General features: G+C 40.2%; 1 protein-coding gene across 3 annotated transcripts in view; it reads left to right on the top strand.

Annotated features, from left to right (window-relative positions):
• Window positions 1-15,190, top strand: part of BASP1 (brain abundant membrane attached signal protein 1) — a 75,502-nt gene extending 60,312 nt beyond the window's left edge. For all 3 annotated transcript variants that reach the window (XM_045007042.1, XM_045007041.1, XM_045007043.1), the window contains exon 2: window positions 13,565-15,190. In XM_045007042.1, the coding sequence (XP_044862977.1) occupies window positions 13,575-14,312 (738 nt within the window). In that variant the 5' untranslated portion in view covers window positions 13,565-13,574 and the 3' untranslated portion in view covers window positions 14,313-15,190. The remainder of the gene's footprint in view (window positions 1-13,564) is intronic.
• The last annotated feature ends 6,711 nt before the right edge of the window (window positions 15,191-21,901 follow it).

Genomic DNA, 21,901 nt, shown 5'->3' with positions numbered 1-21,901 from the left:
TCCTCCACACTGCTTAATGTCCTGTCTGGACTATCATAGCAGCTGGAGGCTGCCTTCCACTCATTTCTCACTAACAAGTCACTGTGTCTTATTCCTGCATTCTTTATTACTTCATCACACAAGTGGGGGGACAATGCTACGGTAGCCCAGGAAGGCTGGGGGAAGAACGGAATCAACAGGTGGGGTTGTTGCAGGAGCACCCCCTGTGAATAGCATACAGCTCATAATTTCTGCGGGATCTGACACAGAGCAGCTGTGCTCTCTGGTTCTATGATACAGTGGTTCTATAGTACACTTGCCCATATTCTAGGCAGGACTGATTCTATTTTTAGATACCAAAAAGGAGGGATTGACTCAGGGAGTCATTCCCAATTTTGGCTTTTGCGCCCCTGGCTGATCTCAGCCAGGGGCACTTATGACAGCAGCAAATGGTGCAGTGCAAAAGGACTGGTAACCATGATCATCTTATTACCAATTTATGGTATGGTAGATGGTACAGTATGGCTGGTAACCATCTCTGCTGTCATGCAAAAGCAAAAGCATGCTGCTGTGTAGCGCTGCTGAATCGCCTCTGTGAGCGGCATCTAGTACACATACGGTGACAGTCACAAAAGGCTAAACAGGCTCCATGATTGCCATGCTATGGCATCTGCCAGGGCAATCCAGGGAAAAAGGGCGCGAAATGCTTGTCTGCCGTTGCTTTCCCAGAGGAAGGAGTGACTGACGACATTTACCCAGAACCATCCGCGACAATGATTTTTGCCCCATCAGGCACTGGGATCTCAACCCGGAAATTCCAAGGGGCGGGGGAGGCTGCGGGAACTATGGGATAGCTACGGAATAGCTACCCACAGTGCAACGCTCCAGAAATCGACGCTAGCCTCGGACCGTGGACGCACACCACTGATTTAATGTGTTTAGTGTGGCCGCGCGCACTCGATTTTATACAATCTGTTTTGCTAAACCGGTTTATGTAAATTCGGAATAATCCCGTAGTGTAGACGTACCCCTAGACTGTGTGGCGGTGTGGCTGGCTCCGGCCGGGGGGCACAGCTGCTAGTCCTGGTGCTCTGAGCGGCATGGTAATGGGGTGGGGAGTGGGGGGGTGGGGGCTGGATAAGGGGCTGAGGGTCCCAAGGGGCTGTCAGGGGATGGGGAGCAGGGGGTGGTTGGATAGGCATGGGAGTCCCGGGGGGCCTGTCAGGGGGCAGGGGTTTGGATAGGGATCAGGGAACAGGGAGCGGGGTGGTGGTGGATCGGGGTTGGGTTGGGGTGGGGGGGGTCCCATGAGGGGGGTGGTCAAGGGACAAGGAGCAGCGGGGGTTGGATGAGTCGGCAGTTCTAAGGGGGGCGGGGAGGGGGAGAGGGTGGGGGCCAGACTGTTTGGGGAGGCACAGCTTTCCTTACCCGGCCCTCCATACAGTTTCAGAACCCCAATGTGGCCCTCAGGCCAAAAAGTTTGCCCGCCCCTGGACTAGTCACTTCATTTCCCTGTACTGGTGGTGGTGGGAATTGCAGAAAGACTCGTTGGTACTTTAACCTAGGTTTTGTTGTATACCTTGTGAAAAAGCAAGTTAGTAATTTTTTTTCTATTGCAATAGAAGTAGACCATCAGGATCCCAATTTTCAGATTTTCAAAAGTGTGAAGTGGGAGCTGTTGGGTGCTGAGGTACTTGTGAAAATCTGGCCCTAACTGTATATGTAACTCTACTTCTTGCATCCGAAGAAGTGGGTATTCACCCACGAAAGCTCATGCTGCAAAAGTCTGTTAGTCTATAAGGTGCCACAGGATTCTTTGCTGCTTCCACAGAACCAGACTAACACGGCTACCCCTCTGATACTCTACTTCTTGACTAAATGCTTTAAACACTAGAACTAAGTTCTTAATACGCACACTTTTTTATGTTAAACATCTATGGCTTTTTCTAAAAACATGAGTATAGCAAGTCTTTGAATTACTGAGCTCCATCAATGTTTGATTACTTACAGTTTGTTGCAATGCCTTTATTAAATAGCAGTTGGCTGGGTAACCTGCAGGAAGGGTACCTATCTATTTATTTTGCAATGTTGAAATTCTGCTTTGAATTGTAGACTTTTGTTGTACAATACTTAAAGCTGGGAATGAGATGGGAAGTAGCTGATGCTGAGGAAGCTTGGCAGCTGATTTTTGTAGTTGGTATGACTGAAACTGACCTGTTACTTCCTCCAAATAAGCTGTTGAAGGTTAGTTTCATTCTTCTATGGTATGCCAAATGTGCTAGTTTAGGCCTCAGTTTCTTAAGCACATGCTTAAGTTCCATGGACTTCAATGGGATTTAAGTAGATTCTTAAGTGCTTTCCTGAAGTGGGATTTGGGGCTTAATTTTTGGCAGTGCTGAGCACCCCACACTCCCACTGAAGTTGAGTGGGAACTCTGGGTGTGTAGTTTCTTCTCAGAAGCAGACTCTTAGTTTATGGGGTCATAGCCTTTCCAGCCTGTAGTCTTTCTAGCCTTCCATCCATCCTGGAAATGTACAGTTCTCTCTATTAATGATGTTGGTAATGGTCAATCCTAGTCTGGTCGCTCATTAAATGATCTGTCCCTTTGCTGCAATGTGAAGGCTTTTACTGAATGATGCTTTATATAAAATATGTATGTGTATACAGGAAGTCATAACTTTATAGATGAAACCTTGAAACAGATGGTTATATAAAGAGAGAGGTCTATTGACTTTTTTTCAGAAGGATGCAATTTCATTATAGAGGCACAATTTAATTATGACTCTTAAAAACTGCTCAGTCAGATTTTTATACTGTACTTTTTTCCAGAGTCAGTTATATTGGCCTATTTAAAGACCAGTTGAATTTTTTAAACATTCTATTCTGTGAATACATTACTGTAATCCATGATCTTAGATTTAACATTTTGTGATGCTGGCATCCTAGGTATCCAGCTAATCATGTATATTCCATCTTAGGGGAGTGTTTGACAGTATGTAGAGGGGAGCGGGGAAGGATACTTGCTAATTTACTGATATAAAAATGAATTTTTTTAAAATAAACTGAGGCTTTGGCTACACTTGCATTTCAAAGCGCTGCCGCGGCAGCGCTGCCGCGGCACCGCTTTGAAGCGCTAAGTGTAATCAAAGCGCCAGCGCTGGGAGAAAACTCTCCCAGCGCTGTCCGTACTCCACTTCCCTGTGGGGAATAACGGACAGCGCTGGGAGCGCGGCTCCCAGCGCTGGGGCTTTGACTACACTGGCGCTTTGTAGCGCCGCAATTTGCAGCGCTGCAGAGGGTGTGTTTTCACACCCTGCTGCAGCGCTGCAAATGTGTAAGTGTAGCCAAGCCCTCAGTTCTGGTGCTACTTTCTGGGAGTGATAGAAAACTTCAGGGTGATGAGGTCCCAGATTTTTAAAAATCTGGCCCAAGAAGCTTTTAGAAGGAGTTGAACAAAGCCTATAGATATACTCTGATCTTCTTTTAGAACATCTTCATTCCAATATCTGCAGACGGGTTATTTTTTCTTAATGTTTCAACACTACAGTGAAAAAATTCTGAATGGATTGAAATGCTTTTTATCTCTGGTGCAGCTTGTAAGTCTTTTACTTCACTCTACTTGGCTGAGCTACTGCTTTGGAACTTCAGAAAATTATTGCTGTTCACTACTCATACAGAAACAGCCTATATACTACTTTGCTTTTCCTGTTTCTCTCCAGCAATGGAAAAGCACAGACATCAAAATTCAAAGGACCTCTTCACAACAATATAAACTGGCCCTCTCTTTGAGAGTGTTTGATTACACAAATTAAATTTCACCACATTCAGCTGGTAACAGCTAGAGAGAGTTCCAAACCCAAACTTTGGATTTTGCGTGCCCCTCAAAGTTTGGGGAGTGTTTTGATCCAAACATGTATTTTGAGGCTTGAGGCCAATATCTTTCAACTGTAGCTCAAGCAGTTATGATATTAACCACTGTAGATTTGTAAACTCTTCAAGGACCATCTTCCCAGATACACAGACAGTGTTTAGCATATTGTGGATGCTACCACAATACAAGTACACTATAATAAATGTACTTGCGTTGAATGTAGCTCTCCATATTTTTCTCATTCTTTTGAAATTGAAAAATTAAACAAAACCAAATGGGCTACACAGTTTGTTATACCAATATAATAAAAACCAGCAGGATCTTATTAAGAGGGATAAGGCAAAGATGCCACATTTATTGTAAATACCATAACAAAACAAAAGACAGCAAAAGACAAAAGCAAACAACGTTGTTTTACTACTTATTTCTATTACTACTTATTCCTTACACACACACACACATTCACACAATTATTCATTCAGGTTCTGTATAGATGTTATAGTTACCAGCCTAGATGTTGCTCATGCCAAGTTACTGGCCAGGTATCTTGGTCATGAGGATGGAGCCGAGTCTGTGTCAGATGCATCTGATGCTCCTGGAGGCTGGCAGCAGAATCATAGACTCAAAGTCCTCAGTCCTTAGAGTCCAGTTTTATAGGAATTTATTCCTATGTCAGTTCATGAGAGTTGCTTCATTTTGCTGTTGCTAAATCAATCAGCAGGTGGCTGGCTCCATGTTGTCAGATGCTTTGTTTTTCCTTCCTTTGAGGTGTGGTGGGTGGATTCCAGTTTGCCCTCGGGGGGGGGGGGGGGGGGTCATCTGGTTGATCCCACTTGACACCTTCTTCAGCCGACACTGAATTCTTCGGGCTGGTACCTCCCTAACCATTCATTCACATACATTCTTTATCTTAATCACATCTATTTCACTGTCTCTTTACTTTTTAGGGTGTTACCAATTTATGTGAGACTCCCTGTCTTTTAACAAGCAAAGATAAAGTGAGATGAAAACTTACAGAGGGTGGGGGTCTCTATCTATACACTATAACAGCTACTGTTTTGGCTTACTTAGAGTTAATTAATGTTTAGCAAGTTTTATACCAAGTATCTCTTTGAGCAGGCTTTACACAGACACAGCTGGTGGCTTGCAGGTTAGAGGCTAAATGCTGGGAATTACAAATTTACTTTTAACATAAATCTTAAGTTAAAGTATTAATTAACAATAAATCAATAAATCATTTCTCATATAAACCATGTTTAATATAAACCTTCTTTAATATCCCTACATAATCCCCCTTTTGACACTACGATATACATATACTCGTTAGTGTCACTTTCTATGTAACCTGTTTAAAAGAAGGTACTGTGAGGCAACATGGGTTTGTGATTTCAATCTAGTGTACAGTCTTTTTATCCAGAAACACATGGTTAACATTTCAATAATACAAATACAATTTAATACTAAGACAACTATCAAGGGATGTAGCATTACTGACAGGATGCCAGTAGTGGTTGGGGACCATCCAGAGAATATATTATACCAATGATAAGTTATTTGTTTTGTAAAAACAGTACTGATATTTCATTTACATTTATTTACTGGGGGGGCTGCTAACCCTTTGCCCCTTGATCTATGATCATTACAGTAGTTGTTGTTATGGTAGGGCACAGGTGATCTATTGTAAACAAACCAAACAATTATAACCAGGTGAATATAACTAAAACCATTACAATAATTGGGTACATTTGATGCTGCACTAGCCATCAAACAATAAAAGTTACTGAGGTTAGGACCTTTTTAAGCACACACAACAAATAAGATTTTGTTGGAGGACCACAGTTGTTATGCAAGGTTAAGCTGATTTGGACTTAAACTAACATTTATTTGCTAAAATGTTGCAGAATTCCCTATTTTTAACAGTTGTACTTAAGAGATTTTGGGGGACCTGAAAGATGGGGCCCTGCAATTATGGGCCAAGGTCTTACAGGTTATGGGGGCCCAAGAACTACCCTTTAGGACTTGGGGAAGTAGAACCAGAGTGTATAGAGAAAAGTGTGGAATTAACAATACAAGCAAATGTAACTAACAAAACAAATGTATTAATAAAACCTAACAAAAAATAAACCTGATGCACTGGGGACCAAAGTTTTTTTGGACACAAGTGGTGATTGATAAGTTGGATGGACATGGGGGAAGTAGAGAGAGGAAAAGACATTTGCTCTGTCTAGTGTAGTATTTTTTTTTTTTTAGACCCAATGCCAGCACAGGACACCACTAGAGACAGACACAGAACATGCAACAGAGAACACTGAACACAGACTTTGTCGCGACACTGTAACCATGGAATTTTATAACTCTTCAGCTGGTACCAGCTCTCCTGATGTTTTGGTTTTAGAGCCTGAAAGATAAAAGCTTAAAAATAAATTAGCACAGTGCTTCCACATGGCAAACCCTGCTTAGTCTCTGCCACTGTGTGTTTGATACTTGGTGCTGCACAAATGCTAATTAAGTGGTGCAAAAAAAAATATTTTTTTTTTACTTTAAAATTCCCAGCCACTTTGCCATGGCCTGGAGGTTTGAGGCAGAAGCAGGCACTGTTGTTACTGTTGCAATGGCATTCTGGCCCTGGGAGGAGGAATCTACCCAAATATTCCCCTTCCCACTCTCCAGAGGAGTCCCAAAAACCTGCCCCTTCTGGGGTCTTAAATGTTTTTTTTTTCCTGATGTTACTGCTGCTGTAAGATGTGAGAGTGCTGTTTTAACTCTCTGTACCCAACCTTAAGGGCAGCTAACTGGGTTTGGGTACTACATACATTTTTATTTCTCTGCTTTTGCAGCAGAGGCTTTAAATCTTGATGCAGTTTTTTGTTTTTACATTTTCCCAACAGTTGTGAACAACAACCAACAACCAACAAAAAAAACCAAACTGATAAATATTAAGCACTATAACCCTTAATTCCTAAAAGAGCAGCTTACAATGGTTGTTTATTTTCTTCCCATATTTTTCGGGGGTCCCAAGCCTCTTTTTCCCAATGTGCCATTACTTTCCAATTTTCTACCCCTTTTTCCAATTGGGATAGTTTTTCTTTTAGAGATATTTTCTCCTCTTTACAGGCTGCTAGGTGGAGGTAGCTGTCATTACAAGCCTTCCACAGCAGCCAGATCCCTGCAGCATCTCTTTTTACTGCATTTAGGGGTTTGCATATGAGGATATATTGGGCCAATCTAGCCTCTAGGTCCAAAATGGTGCAGATATCTGCAAGGGCTTGTTCAGTCCAAGGACTGTGCCCATATCTTTGGAGGATTTGCTGAAAAGGCGTTATCTCTTTAATAAAAGGTGAGGTAGAAGCTATTTTTGACTTTATTTCTTCCTCTGGGACTGTTTTCCCTTGCCTTTTTTTAAACATTTTAAATTTTGTTCAGCAAGCAGCACTGTCTGGTCCCTGGGACCGTCTTGTTGCTCCTGATATATATATATATATATAACAAGTTTCCTACTACCCACACGGGGGCCAGCAGTTTTTGTTAACAATTTTACTTTTCCTACTACCCACACGGGGGCCAGCAGTTTTTGTTAACAATTTTACTTTTTCTACTACCCACACGGGGGCCAGCAGTTTTGGTTAACCAGGAATAGAACTGTGCTCTGTAGAGCCGGTTGTGTGCACACAGATTGGTTTACAATAAGTGAGGCAAAAATACCAATAATCCCCCTTTCACTATTCTCCACCAAAATGTTATCCCTCTTAATAAGATCCTGCTGGTTTTTATTATATTGGTATAACAAGTTGGCACACTGGAAAGTGCCGGGCAAAGGCCTCTACATGTACATGTGCATCAGCTTTCTCTCACCTTTCATTTGGGGTGGCTTTGATCCTTGAGTCAATATGATCTAATAGATTATTCTTTAGAATAGATTGTTTTTCTTCCCAGAATGTCATGGGGCACATTTTTCAGTGTAGTCAGTTGGGCCTAGATTTTTGAACCTGGTTGCCTAAATTTAGGCACTCAAACCCACATTAGGAATTGCAGTAAGTGGCCAGACTTTTAGCAATGCTGAGCACTCACAGCTCCCACTTAGGTCAATGGAAGCTATGAATGTGTCTCTGAACATACACCATTTTCTTTACCTAAACATGAAAACAATACCTGCTCCTGGCTCTCATAATGAGACCATCTAAAACCAGCATTATTTCCATAAATGAGTCTTTTCTCCTCCTTTTCTCTCTCATACCAGAAGGGTCTCTGTGTGGTGGTCAAAAATAAAGCAAACCTTAGGATGTTGTCAGTAAATTTAAGATTTAAGATGTTGTCATTAAATTTAAGGGTATATTTAAGGAATCTTTTTTTGCCTTTGGTTTGAATTGACTCAAATGTGGATATTAAAGCTAGTATTTGACCCTTCAATAGTACAATACTGTATGGGAATGGTCTCAAGAGGAAGCCTTGTATATACATTAGACACATGGTTACATGGCACCAGACATCATGGGCTTTGCTGTAGTCTCTTACCAACAGACCAGTCTTGAATTCTGCTTGCTAAGTTTCTTCCCCTCTGGTTCCTGCTCTAAACGTTTTTTTAATATTCTGTTCAGTTATGTGCAGCAGGAGCCTTTTGTGTCTGATGTACCACAGGATTCTTTACACTATACCGAGAGCCTTCTTTGAAGCATGGCTAGAACTGGTGGTAAGGGTTCTGGGGATAATAACACCCACTTCAGACAATGGTAACAGAAATAAGGACCCACTTCTGGAGGAGGAAATCAGAGATAGAAAGCGAGAGGGGACTTGGTGCATTGAGAGAGAGAGTAATTGAGCGGAAGGTAGGATGGGTTGGGGAGAAGAACATCAAATCCCATCTTTACCTACAGCACAAATACACCTCCATGGTAGCACTGATGGTTCCTATGTCCTCATTTTGTGTTATAGCCTGATAAGCCAGGAAAGGAAAAGAAACAGTCTCTTTGGTTATAAAATGAATAGAAACAAGGCAACTGGAAAACTTACTGAGAGGATGAGTGATCTTCATGCAGCACTTTCAATTAAGTAAATGACTGTTACTGCATGACTGGTAGCAACACCTACTAGCTTAGGAAACAGCTGTCTAATAAGCTGGCCTACAAATTCCAGAGTGATCTGTCTTTTTTAAAAAAAACCCTTATCTGCTTTGGTTAGCTTATTCTCAAGGCTGGAAAGTAGCAGTCCATTTTAAACTCTAAGCATCTATAAATAGATCTGAAAATAGTTTATACATCATTCCCCCACATTTCTGTCCTAATGCATAATACCGATTGGCTGCAGGTAAATCTGGGGCACAGGAACCACACAGAAAATACATCAGAACAAATAAAATCTATTTCATAGGTTCTTGAGCATTCATTTATCTTTTAAGCATGTATTTCTGCTTCTTGAAGGACCTCTACCCTAGAGCATTTTGTGAGCAGCAGTATTCAGAGCACAATAATTTGTATTAAAAAAGTAAGGTTGGCAAATTGCAATACATGTTATAGTAAAATCTGGAAAAATACAGAAGGTGCAGAAAATGAAATTAGGCTCATGGTATTTGGGCACTAGTACTGGAAAACAAATAGAGGCTTAGTTAGGGATTGGAAATCTGGAAGTGCACACAGCTCTGGTATAAATCTCTGTTCCTGCTGAATTGCAAAAACCCTCTGAAGCTCACCAGTTGTATGAGCATGTAAACCGCCTTTTGTTTCTATAAGAAGTGCTGGAGCTGAAATCGATGGACTAGACTAATAAGTAGTGAGAATTGGGGAGGCCATGATGTTATCAGACAGCAAACAAAGTCCTTGGCCTTTTTTTAAATTTTTTTTTTAAATAACTAAGAGGTTGAATTTTCTTCAACAAAAGTAGTCCTTAGAATCCTTCAGTATTGTTCACCTAGGGTTAGAATCCTTTTACAGTGGTTCACCTTTCAATCTCTTTGGGAATAGCATATTGCTTCTCAGCATAAGGCTCTTAAGATACATTACCATTGCGGGATTCCACATTTCCCCATTACTCACATAAATAGTTTCCTTGTGATTATTCTCCTGTTTGAGGCTTGAGACCTCAAAGGTCACTGTCGATCATAATTTCCAATTTCAACTGAACATATACAGGGGAGCCACTGTTAGACTGTGCATATGCCTTGTTGATACAACAGCAGGAAATCTACCTCTCTGAAGAAAGGTCCCTTGTCCAGGCTACTGAAAGCGAATGGTCCTCCATCGAGATCAGTGGTAATATGCTAATCTAAAGAAATGAGGACTGAAATGGCACATCAGTGCTACTTGTCAAGTAATGTACTAATTAATGGGGTTTGCATTTCAAAATCTGATAATGGGTAGAACATCACCAGATGGTGCTTTGGAGGACAGGGTCATAATTCAAAATGATCTGGACAAATTGGAGAAATGGTCTGAGGTAAACAGGATGAAGTTTAACAAAGACAAATGCAAAGTGCTCTACTTAAGAAGGAAAAATCAGTTTCACACATACAGAATGGGAAGAGACTGTCTAGGAAGGAGTACGGCAGAAAGGGATGTAGGGGTTATAGTGGACCACAAGCTAAATATGAGTCAACAGTGTGATGCTGTTGCAAAAAAAGCAAACGTGATTCTGGGATGCATTAACAGGTGTGTTGTGAGCAAGACACGAGAAGTCATTCTTCCGCTCTACTCTGCGCTGGTTAGGCCTCAACTGGAGTATTGTGTCCAGTTCTGGGCACCGCATTTCAAGAAAGATGTGGAGAAATTGGAGAGCGTCCAGAGAAGAGCAACAAGAATGATTAAAGGTCTTGAGAACATGACCTATGAAAGAAGGCTGAAAGAATTGGGTTTGTTTAGTTTGGAAAAGAGAAGACTGAGAGGGGACATGATAGCAGTTTTCAGGTATCTAAAAGGGTGTCATAAGGAGGAGGGAGAAAACTTGTTCACCTTAGCCTCTAAGGATAGAACAAGAAGCAATGGGCTTAAACTGCAGCAAGGGAGGTTTAGGTTGGACATTAGGAAAAAGTTCCTAACTGTCAGGGTGGTTAAACACTGGAATAAATTGCCTAGGGAGGTTGTGGAATCTCATCTCTGGAGATATTTAAGAGTAGGTTAGATAAATGTCTATCAGGGATGGTCTAGACAGTATTTGGTCCTGTCATGAGTCAGGGGACTGGACTCGATGACCTCTCGAGGTCCCTTCCAGTCCTGGAATCTATGAATAACTTGAGTGTATGATGGGTATCTTGGCCACCATGCAGAAGGATGGAATGGATTATTTCCCCTGCACCCCTGAGTTGATGTTATCACTATTTTAGTAAAATTTGATATAGAGCGCTGTTGTGTCTTAAAGGAACACTCATAGTTCAACTTCTGCCCTAAAATTAGATTTGTGTTTGCAGTAAAATGCTAATAGAAAGATGTCAAGGAAACAACATATTGCACTCTTTACAATACTGTATAAACACTGCAGGATTGTGCTAGAGTAGAATTTGACTAGTCAGTTTCACTTTCATTTTTTTCTAAGTTATCTTCATTTCCCAAGCTAGGAGAAATACAAAAAGAGTATAGGTGGTGCAAATTAAATTAGATTTTTGTAAAAGGAATTTCAGGAAGACCAAGATGTTAAAGGGACATAGTCAACTTGAAAGCTAGTCACTTTTTAAAAATGGCTTAAGAGTAATTCCTGATATTATATCTGCCCCTGATTTTCCCTAATAATTGTGTATGTAAAAATACAAAAAAAATCATATATTTTTTCTCCCCTATAGCTGTGAGAAAGAACCACCCAAACAAGGGAAACTTAGTAATTTGACTCTACAGAGGAAGCTCTGAAATGGAACATGTATTTGACAGTACATTTCGCTGTCTTCTAAATATAAAACTGAAAGAGAATTTCCCTGCTCTAATCTTTCATTTATGATGATCTCCAGGTTGCAACAGTAGTACTACTGGTAACAATAGTGAGTAAATATTTTTCAGACAGAGAGTAGATTTTCAAGTTGGGGGCCCATTAATAATGACATCACCTTTCAATCTCTCCTTTGTTTTAACCAGACCAAATTTGTGTTTCAATGTACAGTTCAGGATTGAAGATCTTGTTAGCTAAGACTTGAGTCTTTACTCCTTACCAAGAAGATATAAATCCTCATATCAAACACAGATGTAGACACCGATTGACAGAAGCCAAGATTTTCAGAAATGACGAGTGATGTTGGGTGCCTTCACTTTTGCATGTCCAGCTTGAGGCATATTTTAAAGAGGCCTGACTAAGGGCAGGGACTTGGGGGTTCTGAAAGTTGGATCTCTTTAAGGTGACTCAGGTTGGGAATCCAATCACTAGTACATTTAAAAATCTTGGTGAGAGGCTGTAAGAAAGAGAGATAACATTTTAAACAGGTTAAATAGTATATATTACATTGTGTACTACATATAAACCTGCATGTAAAAAAATCCCCACATTGGGTTTGTCTCTCTATCAGAAGAGCGGTAATAGCCTTGCTGTATTTCAGGTTGTCAGCGTTGCTGTTTCTTAACTCAACCTGCTGTGCCCAAGTATTGCAGCTCATAAGGTTCCTTATGTGACAGAATTAAAACAGTGGGAGATTCTTACATACCATATGTGCTGCAATATGAAGGAACAACAGGATAAGTGGCACAATAAGCCAGGTCAATCCTTATTCCAAAGTCCTTCCTGGTTCTTGATTCCATTTTAATTTTGAATGTAGTGGGCATGTCCACTTAATCAAACTTGAATCTGTGTGCATATTTTTGTCCTCTGTGCATCCACACCCACTGGGCAAGCTGCCTTCTTAGTGGGAATGAACTATGTAAGTCATGGGACATTGTGGTGAAGTATATGCAGTCTTTTATGTTGGGTAAAACATAAATCCGTTCAGTGTCACTGTTAGTTGGCTCAGCACTTTCATTCTAAAACAGTTTGAATCAGTTTATAGGTTGGCTGTAAAAAAAAAAAAAAATCTTTCTAGGCTAAAACTTGGCCTGTGGTCTCAGCTCTGGATCAAAATATAACTAGCTGAGTTATTAACATTTGAAATCTGGCTACTGAACATGCACTACTTGTTTGTGCTTTTTGTTACACCAAGCACCCCCCAGTATGGATCAGTGCTGTCAAGTTGCTTGTATGTGATGGATTCATTTCAATCACTGAGAAGCAGTGACCACTGTTATTCTAGTAAATCCAAAACAAGTTTTGTTAGGGACTGAGTAATAGTGGATTTTTGTGCTAGCCAGAGATGGATATAGCAGCTAGGCTTTGTAAGGATTCAAATTTAGTATTTGTCTAACTTGAATGGTACTCCTGAGCTCTTCTTCTTTTATTCCCCTTGAATACCTTTCCGAGACATAAGAGGATAGGGTTGCATGCTTCCTCTTCCTCCCTTTTCAGTTCCTCCTGACAGAAATTGGAAAGTGGAGGGGTAAATAGCACTAGCAGCTGATTCTTCTTGACTTCATGGGGTGATGATTTAAGGATCTGGTGGCCCAAGTATTGCAGGGCCTCTGGGGCAGGGCAGGTAGTGCCCTGATAGGTGTTTGGCACGCTACTGGATCATTGTGTCCAGTAGCTAATCAGTGATCAAGTTACTGCATTCTCTGCTGGAACAGTCAGCACCCAAACTTTCCAGCTGCTGGTGTGAGAAGTAGTAAGGAATTTAGCTTTGAGAAGGTTTTTGTTAACCATCTTTTTTCTCTTTTTTTGCAGAACTCCAAACATGGGAGGCAAACTTAGCAAGAAGAAGAAGGGGTACAATGTGAATGATGAAAAAGCTAAAGACAAGGACAAGAAGGCTGAGGGAGCAGCTACTGAGGAAGAGGAGACTCCAAAACAGAATGAGGATGCCCAGCAAACCACAGAGACCGCAGAAGTGAAGGAGAACAACAAGGAGGAGAAGGGTGATAAAGAGTCCCAGGTTGCTGCCAATAAGACAGAAGACAAAGAAGGGGAAAAAGAAAAAGCCGTGAGCCAGGAAGAAGTCCAGAAATCTGAACCAGAGAAGCCAGAGGCCGTTGTTGACGCAAAAGTGGAGCCACAGAAGAACAATGAACAACTGGCACCTAAGCAAGAGGAACAGACTTCAGCCTCTGCTCCTGCTGCCAGTAGTGAAGCACCTAAAACTTCTGAGCCCAGCAATGATGCAAAAGTTTCCCAGCCTTCAGAAGCCACAGCTACTAGTAAAGCGGATGACAAGAGCAAAGAGGAAGGGGAAGCCAAAAAGACTGAGGCTCCCACAGCACCTGCAGCGCAAGAAACTAAAAGTGATGTGGCCCCAGCTTCAGACTCAAAACCTAGCAGCAGCGAGGCTGCACCTTCTTCCAAGGAGACCCCGGCAGCAACAGAAGCACCTAGTTCTACTCCCAAGGCTTCAGCGCCTGCAGCCCCACCAGAGGAAGCGAAATCTTCTGAAGTTCCAGCGACTAATTCGGATCAAACCATAGCAGTGCAAGATTAAATTGGACAGCCTGTTGAAATTAACCACTTAAAACAACCTGTGTCTTTTTTTTTTTTTTAATTTTTTCAGCTATACTAACTTGTTTCAGATCTGAAATAACAATATGTATTGCCCAGGGGGAAAAAAAAAGGATGTCCCATCAAGTTGGGAGGGAGCAAGGGAGGAGGGGGGGGGGGAAGAATCCAAATAGTATTTTTGTGGGGAAATATCTAATATACTTTCTGCCAGGATTTAAAAATAATAATGAAAAATATGGATGTCTGAAAGTACAGCACATCTTTTGTATCTGAACTGCTGTAAATGCACTCCACCAATGTATCAAAATACTTTTTTCGTTTTGTAATGGGGTTTGGGAGTGATGCTTTTGATTCTGCCCGCTAGGCTTGTGCCAAGGCAATCAGATCTTTATGAAAGCAGTATTTTCTGTGGGTGTTTTTTTTTTTTATTTACAGCCTTTCTTATTTTGATATATTTTTTATGCAGTGGATGAATGCCAACTTTCAGACAAAACCCACTTAGCTGTCCACATTTTTCTCAATGCCAATCCTCCAATTCTTCTTCCTCTCCAAATATTTTTGGGAGTAAACAGCATTCTCATCCTACTTAGCCTACCTAGATTTCTCATGACGAGTTAATGCATGTCTGTGGTTGGGTGCACCTGTAGTTCTGTTTATTGGTCAGTGGAAATGAAAAAGTCTGCGTTCATTGCAGTTCCAGTTTCTCTTCCATTCTGTGTCACAGACACCAACACACCACTCATTGGAAAACAAATGAAAAATAAAATGTACAATGGATGCATTGAAATTATATGTAATTGTATAAATGGTGCAACAGTAATAAAAGTTAAATAATTTAAAAAAAATAAAGGTGTAAAGATTGATAGTTTATTTAGACTAATTCTTCATATTAACCACTGACAGCCTGGCATCCACAATCCACATATTCAGAGGAAAAGGATGAGTATTTGAGGGCAAATCAAAATCACTGTGGTCAGGATTCAGCTACCCACATTCACAATGAGTACCAGTATAAAGTGCTACTCAGCATCAGTAAGGATATTTGAATCTGACCCTAGAGATATTTTGCCATAAACTCTCACATGTGGCACAGAACTCCATGAGAGTTTAGAGATAGTGAACAGGAAATACTTTATACCCTATGCATAAGCAGAATATAACATCTGTCATATGCCAATGCCATTTTTAATAAAAATAAATGCTTTTGAATATCCTCACTTGCTATTATACACAGCTACAGGTGTCCTGGTTGATTTTAAGTTTTACTTGGTGCAAGATGAATAGTCGATCAGAAAAAAAATGATACAATACATTATTTTTCCCAAAAGACGCATCTTTTAAAATGATGCAATAGAGCTTAATCCTAGATTAGTTGGAGTCCCATTAAAATACTTTTCACTATTACATTTGGTTAACTTCTCAATGCTGATATAAAGCAGATGACCTTGAGCTCATGACTTACAGTAAGCCAAATGCTGCTTCCTTCAAATATGGCTATAGGTGTGTAAGTGAATAGAATTTATCAAATCTTTCTTTCAATAGAATTTTCCGTGTCATGTCATTTTTAAAATCAGTCTGAACTGCAAGATAATCACAGGCAAGGTGTCCCTGTCTGATGCAGCTCAAGATTACCATATGCAATCTAAGTTCATAAAACAAGGTTTAGAAAGATTCCTGCTCTGGGATATTATTCAGGGGCATCATAGTCTGTCATTCACCATACTCAATCTGCTGTTCAGTGATAATGAGAGAAGTAGGGCAGTAGTAAACAAAAACAGAGTAACTTTTAGACCTACCAAATGCATGAATGGATATGTTAAACAGGCACCTGTTTTTAAAGGTAATCATAGATAATACACACACACAAACTCCAAATATCAGAAATCATAACTCAACATGCTTCCTTTGGGTTTATTCTTGAAGGGTTTACACAGGGGGAGGAGGGTTCATTTGTGATTAAAAGTATCTTAAAATTGTATTCAGAACATGTTATAGGGTTTATGTATTTCATTCACATAGAGAGAACAAAGCACCATGGGCCTGATGCAAAGCCCATTGGAGTCAACAGAAGTTAGTCTTATTGACTACTGACTTTTGATCTGGCTCCAGAGGCTTAAGCGGAACTTAAGGCCAACACAAGACCAATGCATCCTTGTGCACATTGGTGAATTTCACTCCTAGTGTGTCAAGATCAGATTTGCTTTTTCATGTACCAAAACTTCAAACAACTCTCTGTTGATTACTTTTTAAAAATTCAAAGTAAATGTGTCTTCTACTGAATGACAATACCTAAAGAATAGCAGAGTTCAGGCAGCCAGTGTTCAAGTTAGTCCACCAAGTTCTGTCAATACACCTGCCACATCCTTTCCTTGTCAATCTTTAGGGTTCCCTGCAAAGTCTATTGCACCAATGTGGATACAATTTTGGAGATTTTTTAAATTCTCTCCAGCACTTAGCGCCATAATATCCAAGCATCTTCCAGTAGTGTATTAATCAATGTGACTACACATCTTGTCATGTAGTGTTTGTTCTGTCCTGGAGATGGAGAAGCTAAAACCAGAACCCCACACTATTTTTTCTTACTTTGGTTGAAACTAATTCAAGATAGAAAGAGGTAATGCACTGAATCTAGCAGACAAAGGTACAAAAAGACCCAGTGGCTGAAAGCTGATGCTACCCAAATTCAGACACTAAATAAGGTGCGCATTGTTCAGCAGTGAGGGTAATTAACTCCTGGAACAACTTACTGAGAGTTGTGGTAGAGTCTTCATCACTGGATATTTGTATGTCAAGATTGTCTTCTTTTCTGCCCCAAAGCTATATTTTAGTTCAAACAGGAATTAATTCAGAGAAGTCTTACGGCCTGTGTTATACAGAAGGTCAGATCAGAATGATCACAATGGTCTCTTCTGGCCTTAATCTTTGAATTCTCTTAGTTATCTCTGTTAATGTAGTACATGAATCAACCTGGATGTATTGGGACAAAATCTGCACTCTGACCCTGCTGCCTTTGAATGGGAGAGCAGATGCTGAAGGAGAATAGGTATGTAACTTATTGACTATGGCGATATTCAAATAAGCATATTCCTTCTTCAAACATGTCACCTCATGGCTGGTAACAGTCATACTCCAGCACTACACTTTCACCTTCTATATAATGTATAGAAAAGCATTTTAATCTCTCCAAACTTCATATAGACTGAACAAATACTTTAGCTTTTGATTTACCCTGGGATACAGAGCAATTAGAAGAACTCAGATGATTCCTCACATTAATGCTTCATTAGTGATGGGAGACAAATGAAGTAAACCCAAACACTCCACAGCAGTAGTCACATCGGACAGACTCAGCAAGACTTGGCAGTAAATCCACCCACAAATTCCACAGACTTTGCAATATGGAGATGGCTGTTTCCTCCTTACCTTGTAGATGACAATGGGTATGGGGTCCTTTTGCAGACAGTTAATCACAAGGCATGTGCAAAGAAGGCAAACATGCTTGTGCTTGAAAAATGGGGAGGGGTGGAGGAAAATGCAGCCACAAGTAGGTGTTTTAACTAACCTGATACGGCTGAGCACTTCTTTTGCTATTGTACATATGGTTGCAAAATTGATTCTGTCACTGCAGTCAAAACTTTTGGTGACTTGTATGTATTATACTAACACCTAGACACCCCACAGAGATCTGGGCTCCATTGTGTACTCTTGCATTAGGAGACAGCCCCTGCCCCAAAGAGCATACACACTGAGCAGACATCAGGTGGGGAAAAAGGAATTGATTTTCCTCTGAGGACCTGAAGCACAGAGATTGATATGCCTATGGTTACAGATAGGGTGACCAGATGTCCCGATTTTATAGGGGCTTTATTTGGGGCTTTGTCTTATATAGGCACCTATTACCTCCCACCCCTTGTCTGATTTTTCACACTTGCTGTCTGGTCACCCTAGTTACAGATGTGTCTTGTGCAGGTAGTGTGACATTCTTCTTAGCTAAACCACTACATTACTTTGGGCATCAATCAAGGACAGATTTCATATAAAATTAAAATCCTATATTGCAGTACGTTAGAGGTGTACCATAACGTGTCAATGAGACCTTTGCCGTACCTAGAACCTACATAGCCTAAAAATGGGTTGTCATGTTTACAGAAGGGTTGGGAAAATGTCAAAAGATTTGGCAAAGCATCAAAATATTGAGATGGCTTAATGCTTACCAGTTGGATCTTGCTCTGCATTTTAATACGTATGGGCCAAATTCTGCTCTGTCACCCATGGGTAATTCTGAAATAACCCCACTGAAATGTTCATACTGCAAAATTTGTCACTATAGCAAGGTCTTGGAATTGTCATCATACTCTGTACAACTGCATTTTCAATGGCTCCTGTGTTTCAAACTGGTGTGCCAATTTTTTGGCAAACAAAAGGTGTGTTTCAGTATCTGTCCATTACAGCATTAACTTTGGTATAAGTTACAAGTGACAGACTCAATCTGGAACATAAGTGAATCGTGCTGGATTCTTTTCAAAGGTGTGGGGAGGGGACTATGTCCTATCATTCACATGAAAAAAATGATAGGATTTAAAAGTGTATTTATATTTTTATACCCTGAAATCATTTTTAAATAGTTCTTCTGGACCGTCAGCAACACTCTTTGGTGCTGCCATTTTGTAATGTAGGTTATGTTGATTATGGGGCAGGGAGGCACTTGGCAAAGTCACACTAGCATGCACAGTCTCATGCCTTTGCTACTATCATTTACTCAGAGACTTTGAGGAAATCTAGAGCCCAATCCAGTTCCCATTTAAAGTTAATGTGGGACTATTTCTATTTACTTTAATGGGAGGCCTATCAGGCCCATAATGTCAGGTATACACAGTTTTACCTGAAAGTTTGGTGTAAATTCACGAATAACCCAGCATACTGTGAAGAGGTTAAAAAATGTGAACACACCAATGTTACCAAAATGTACTTGCCATCTGTTACGTGTCCTGGGGACCAAAGTGAAGTGAGTTGATGATCACATTCCAGTTCCTTGTGGGCAGTAGAACCAGAGACCATCAAGGTAAACAGAACTGATTTACAATCACAGCTAGAGTTGGGCAGGAAACAGTTTTCTCATCCCATGAGAATTTAAGATTTCAAAAATTTTCCCCATCCCAAATCTGGACAAAAAGTGGAACTCTCAAAAATATTCACTAACTGAAAATTGGAACAAGTGCTGCCCACGCTGTAAATCCTATAGCATTAGAATGGTGGAGGGTCTTAATATTTAGTGTTTTGAATACAATCCACAAAGTGGCTCTCTGAAAAATGGGTTGTTTGCCTATAGTACCTCCAAGGGGAAATCTACAACTGAGATTGACTTCTGTACCTGAGACCACAAAGAGTCTCAATGTAACTAGACTAGAAGGTAGGCTCATGGTCCTAGATTTCAACTACATGTGATAGGAGAATTCCATGATACCTGCCCTCCACTAATTAAATTTTTCCCTGCTTCTCAATTGTGTTTGGACAATTTCAGTGACCTAGGGATTGGAACCAATGAGATCTCATACAATTCATTAATCAGATGTGGCTAAGTGGATCCAGTGGGCTGGAGAGGTCAAAGATTTTTATATTGATGAAAATTGATACAAGGTTGAAAGAGCAAACCTTTTGTTTTATGATAGCCCTGGATTCTGAAATGGAATGCTGTAAGCTAAAAGACCCTGCATAGATTTCAAAAGATATCATGTCTGTGTGCTAAACACATTGTTGTTTTAAGCTCCACTGCCCTATCTGATTATCGTAATTTTGTCAGCTGCACTTTATTTTTATTTTTAAATAAAAGGAAGTATTACCAAGCGAGCCTTTTGTGTTTCAAAAGACAAACTACAGTAGCTCATAATCAGTATGGTGCACAGGAACAATTTCAATCCCATTAAACCTTAAATAACCTTTCATAGTATCAGAACTTCTAAAATGTATTATTTAAATATGTTATCTGACATTTAAAACATGTTCATTGTTGACTGAAGCTTCAATGGTACCGATCAATCCATAAAAAAGGCAAAATTTCAAAGATTAGTCATAGTTAAGCAATTGACACTCCATTTAGCATCTTACTAATTAGATTCTGAGCCACATAGTCAGCTGCTGTAAATGGACGTAATTTCAGTTAAGTCATGGGAGCTACACTGATTACACCAGCTCAGTATCTGGCCCCCTGTACTCAAGACTTGTCCTCCATTTTAGTTTAATGAGCTTAGGGTGACCAGATGTCCCAATTTTATAGGGACAGTCCTGATTTTTGCGTCTTTTTCTTATATAGGCTCCTATTATCCCTCACCCCCGTCCTGATTTTTCACACTTGCTGTCTAGTCACCCTAAATGAGCTATTTCACATAATTGTGCAAAAATATTCTCATAACTATCATTTTGCATTACAATACGCTGTCAGTCACAGGATGCTAGAGAATTAAACTCTTATTCTTGGTGATAACTTTTAGTTACTGATAAGTTTGGATCTGAATTGCAGTTGTTTACTGAGTACTAATTATATGAATGTGCACAAAGTCTCATAGCAGATTTCAGAGCTTATTCAAGACTTTTCATAATCTGCTTTTTATGAACATTGAAAATTGTATGTGTCTATGAAATTAGTGGGAAAAATTAAGGATAAAAATCCATGCACACTGAGTGAGGGGAGAAAATTCATAATATAAAGGGAAGAAAGTGATATATAAGTTTTTTATAGGCATGGGTTGTAGGATGGCTGTATTATTTGAGCAGTGAAGCTGTATCTATTACTCCAGGTTTGAATTTTACCCCACTCCACCTGCTATGGTTTGTCATAGCTTACCTGCACAATATGTATTGGACCAGATCCTCAGGTGGAATTTTGATATTGTCCTCCCAAAATATCTTTAATTCAAGTAAATGGTACAGTTATGGTTCTGTAACAAATAATGGGAGAGAAATTATCATGCATTGAAAGGAGAGAAAAGAGAAGTGTTTGGGAATTTGATTAAATTGATCATTAATGAAGCAGAGAGGCACTGTAAGAAGGTTCCGGATAGTAGAAGATGCAGGAGAAAATAGTCTTTCACCATAGTGGTAAGATTGCATGGAGGTAGAGAGAAGAGACCACTACATTAATGGGTGGAGGAGCTAGGGAAATAAAGGTCTGTTAGATGCTGTAACAAGTTCACAGAGAGCTTTTAAAAAAAACATTAGAGCAATCTGGGAAATGAATGAGAAGCCAGTGAAGTAATTTGACATGGGAAGCAACATTCTGCACATGCTGCCACCTGGAGAGGACTAGGATCTGGGGAAGCCTTAGATGAATAAATTACAATAGTTAAGATGAGAAATTAAATCCTGCATTCTGATTTCAGCAAAACTGGAATTAAGGCAGTGAGTGTCATACATGGATGACTCCAAACATAGGACAAGTGATGGTAACTGAAAGGTTTGACCTGAGGAGAGAGTTCCTTTGGGAAAGAGGAATAGCACATTCTATCTCTCAATGTTTACTGGAGAAGCCACAAATTTACTTGGTCAAGGCAAGCAGAGAACAGAAAGGGAAGAATC

Source organism: Mauremys mutica, chromosome 2 (genome assembly GCF_020497125.1).
Source record: "Mauremys mutica isolate MM-2020 ecotype Southern chromosome 2, ASM2049712v1, whole genome shotgun sequence".
Lineage (NCBI taxonomy): Eukaryota > Metazoa > Chordata > Testudines > Geoemydidae > Mauremys > Mauremys mutica.
This window is presented reverse-complemented; position numbering and strand designations above follow the sequence as displayed.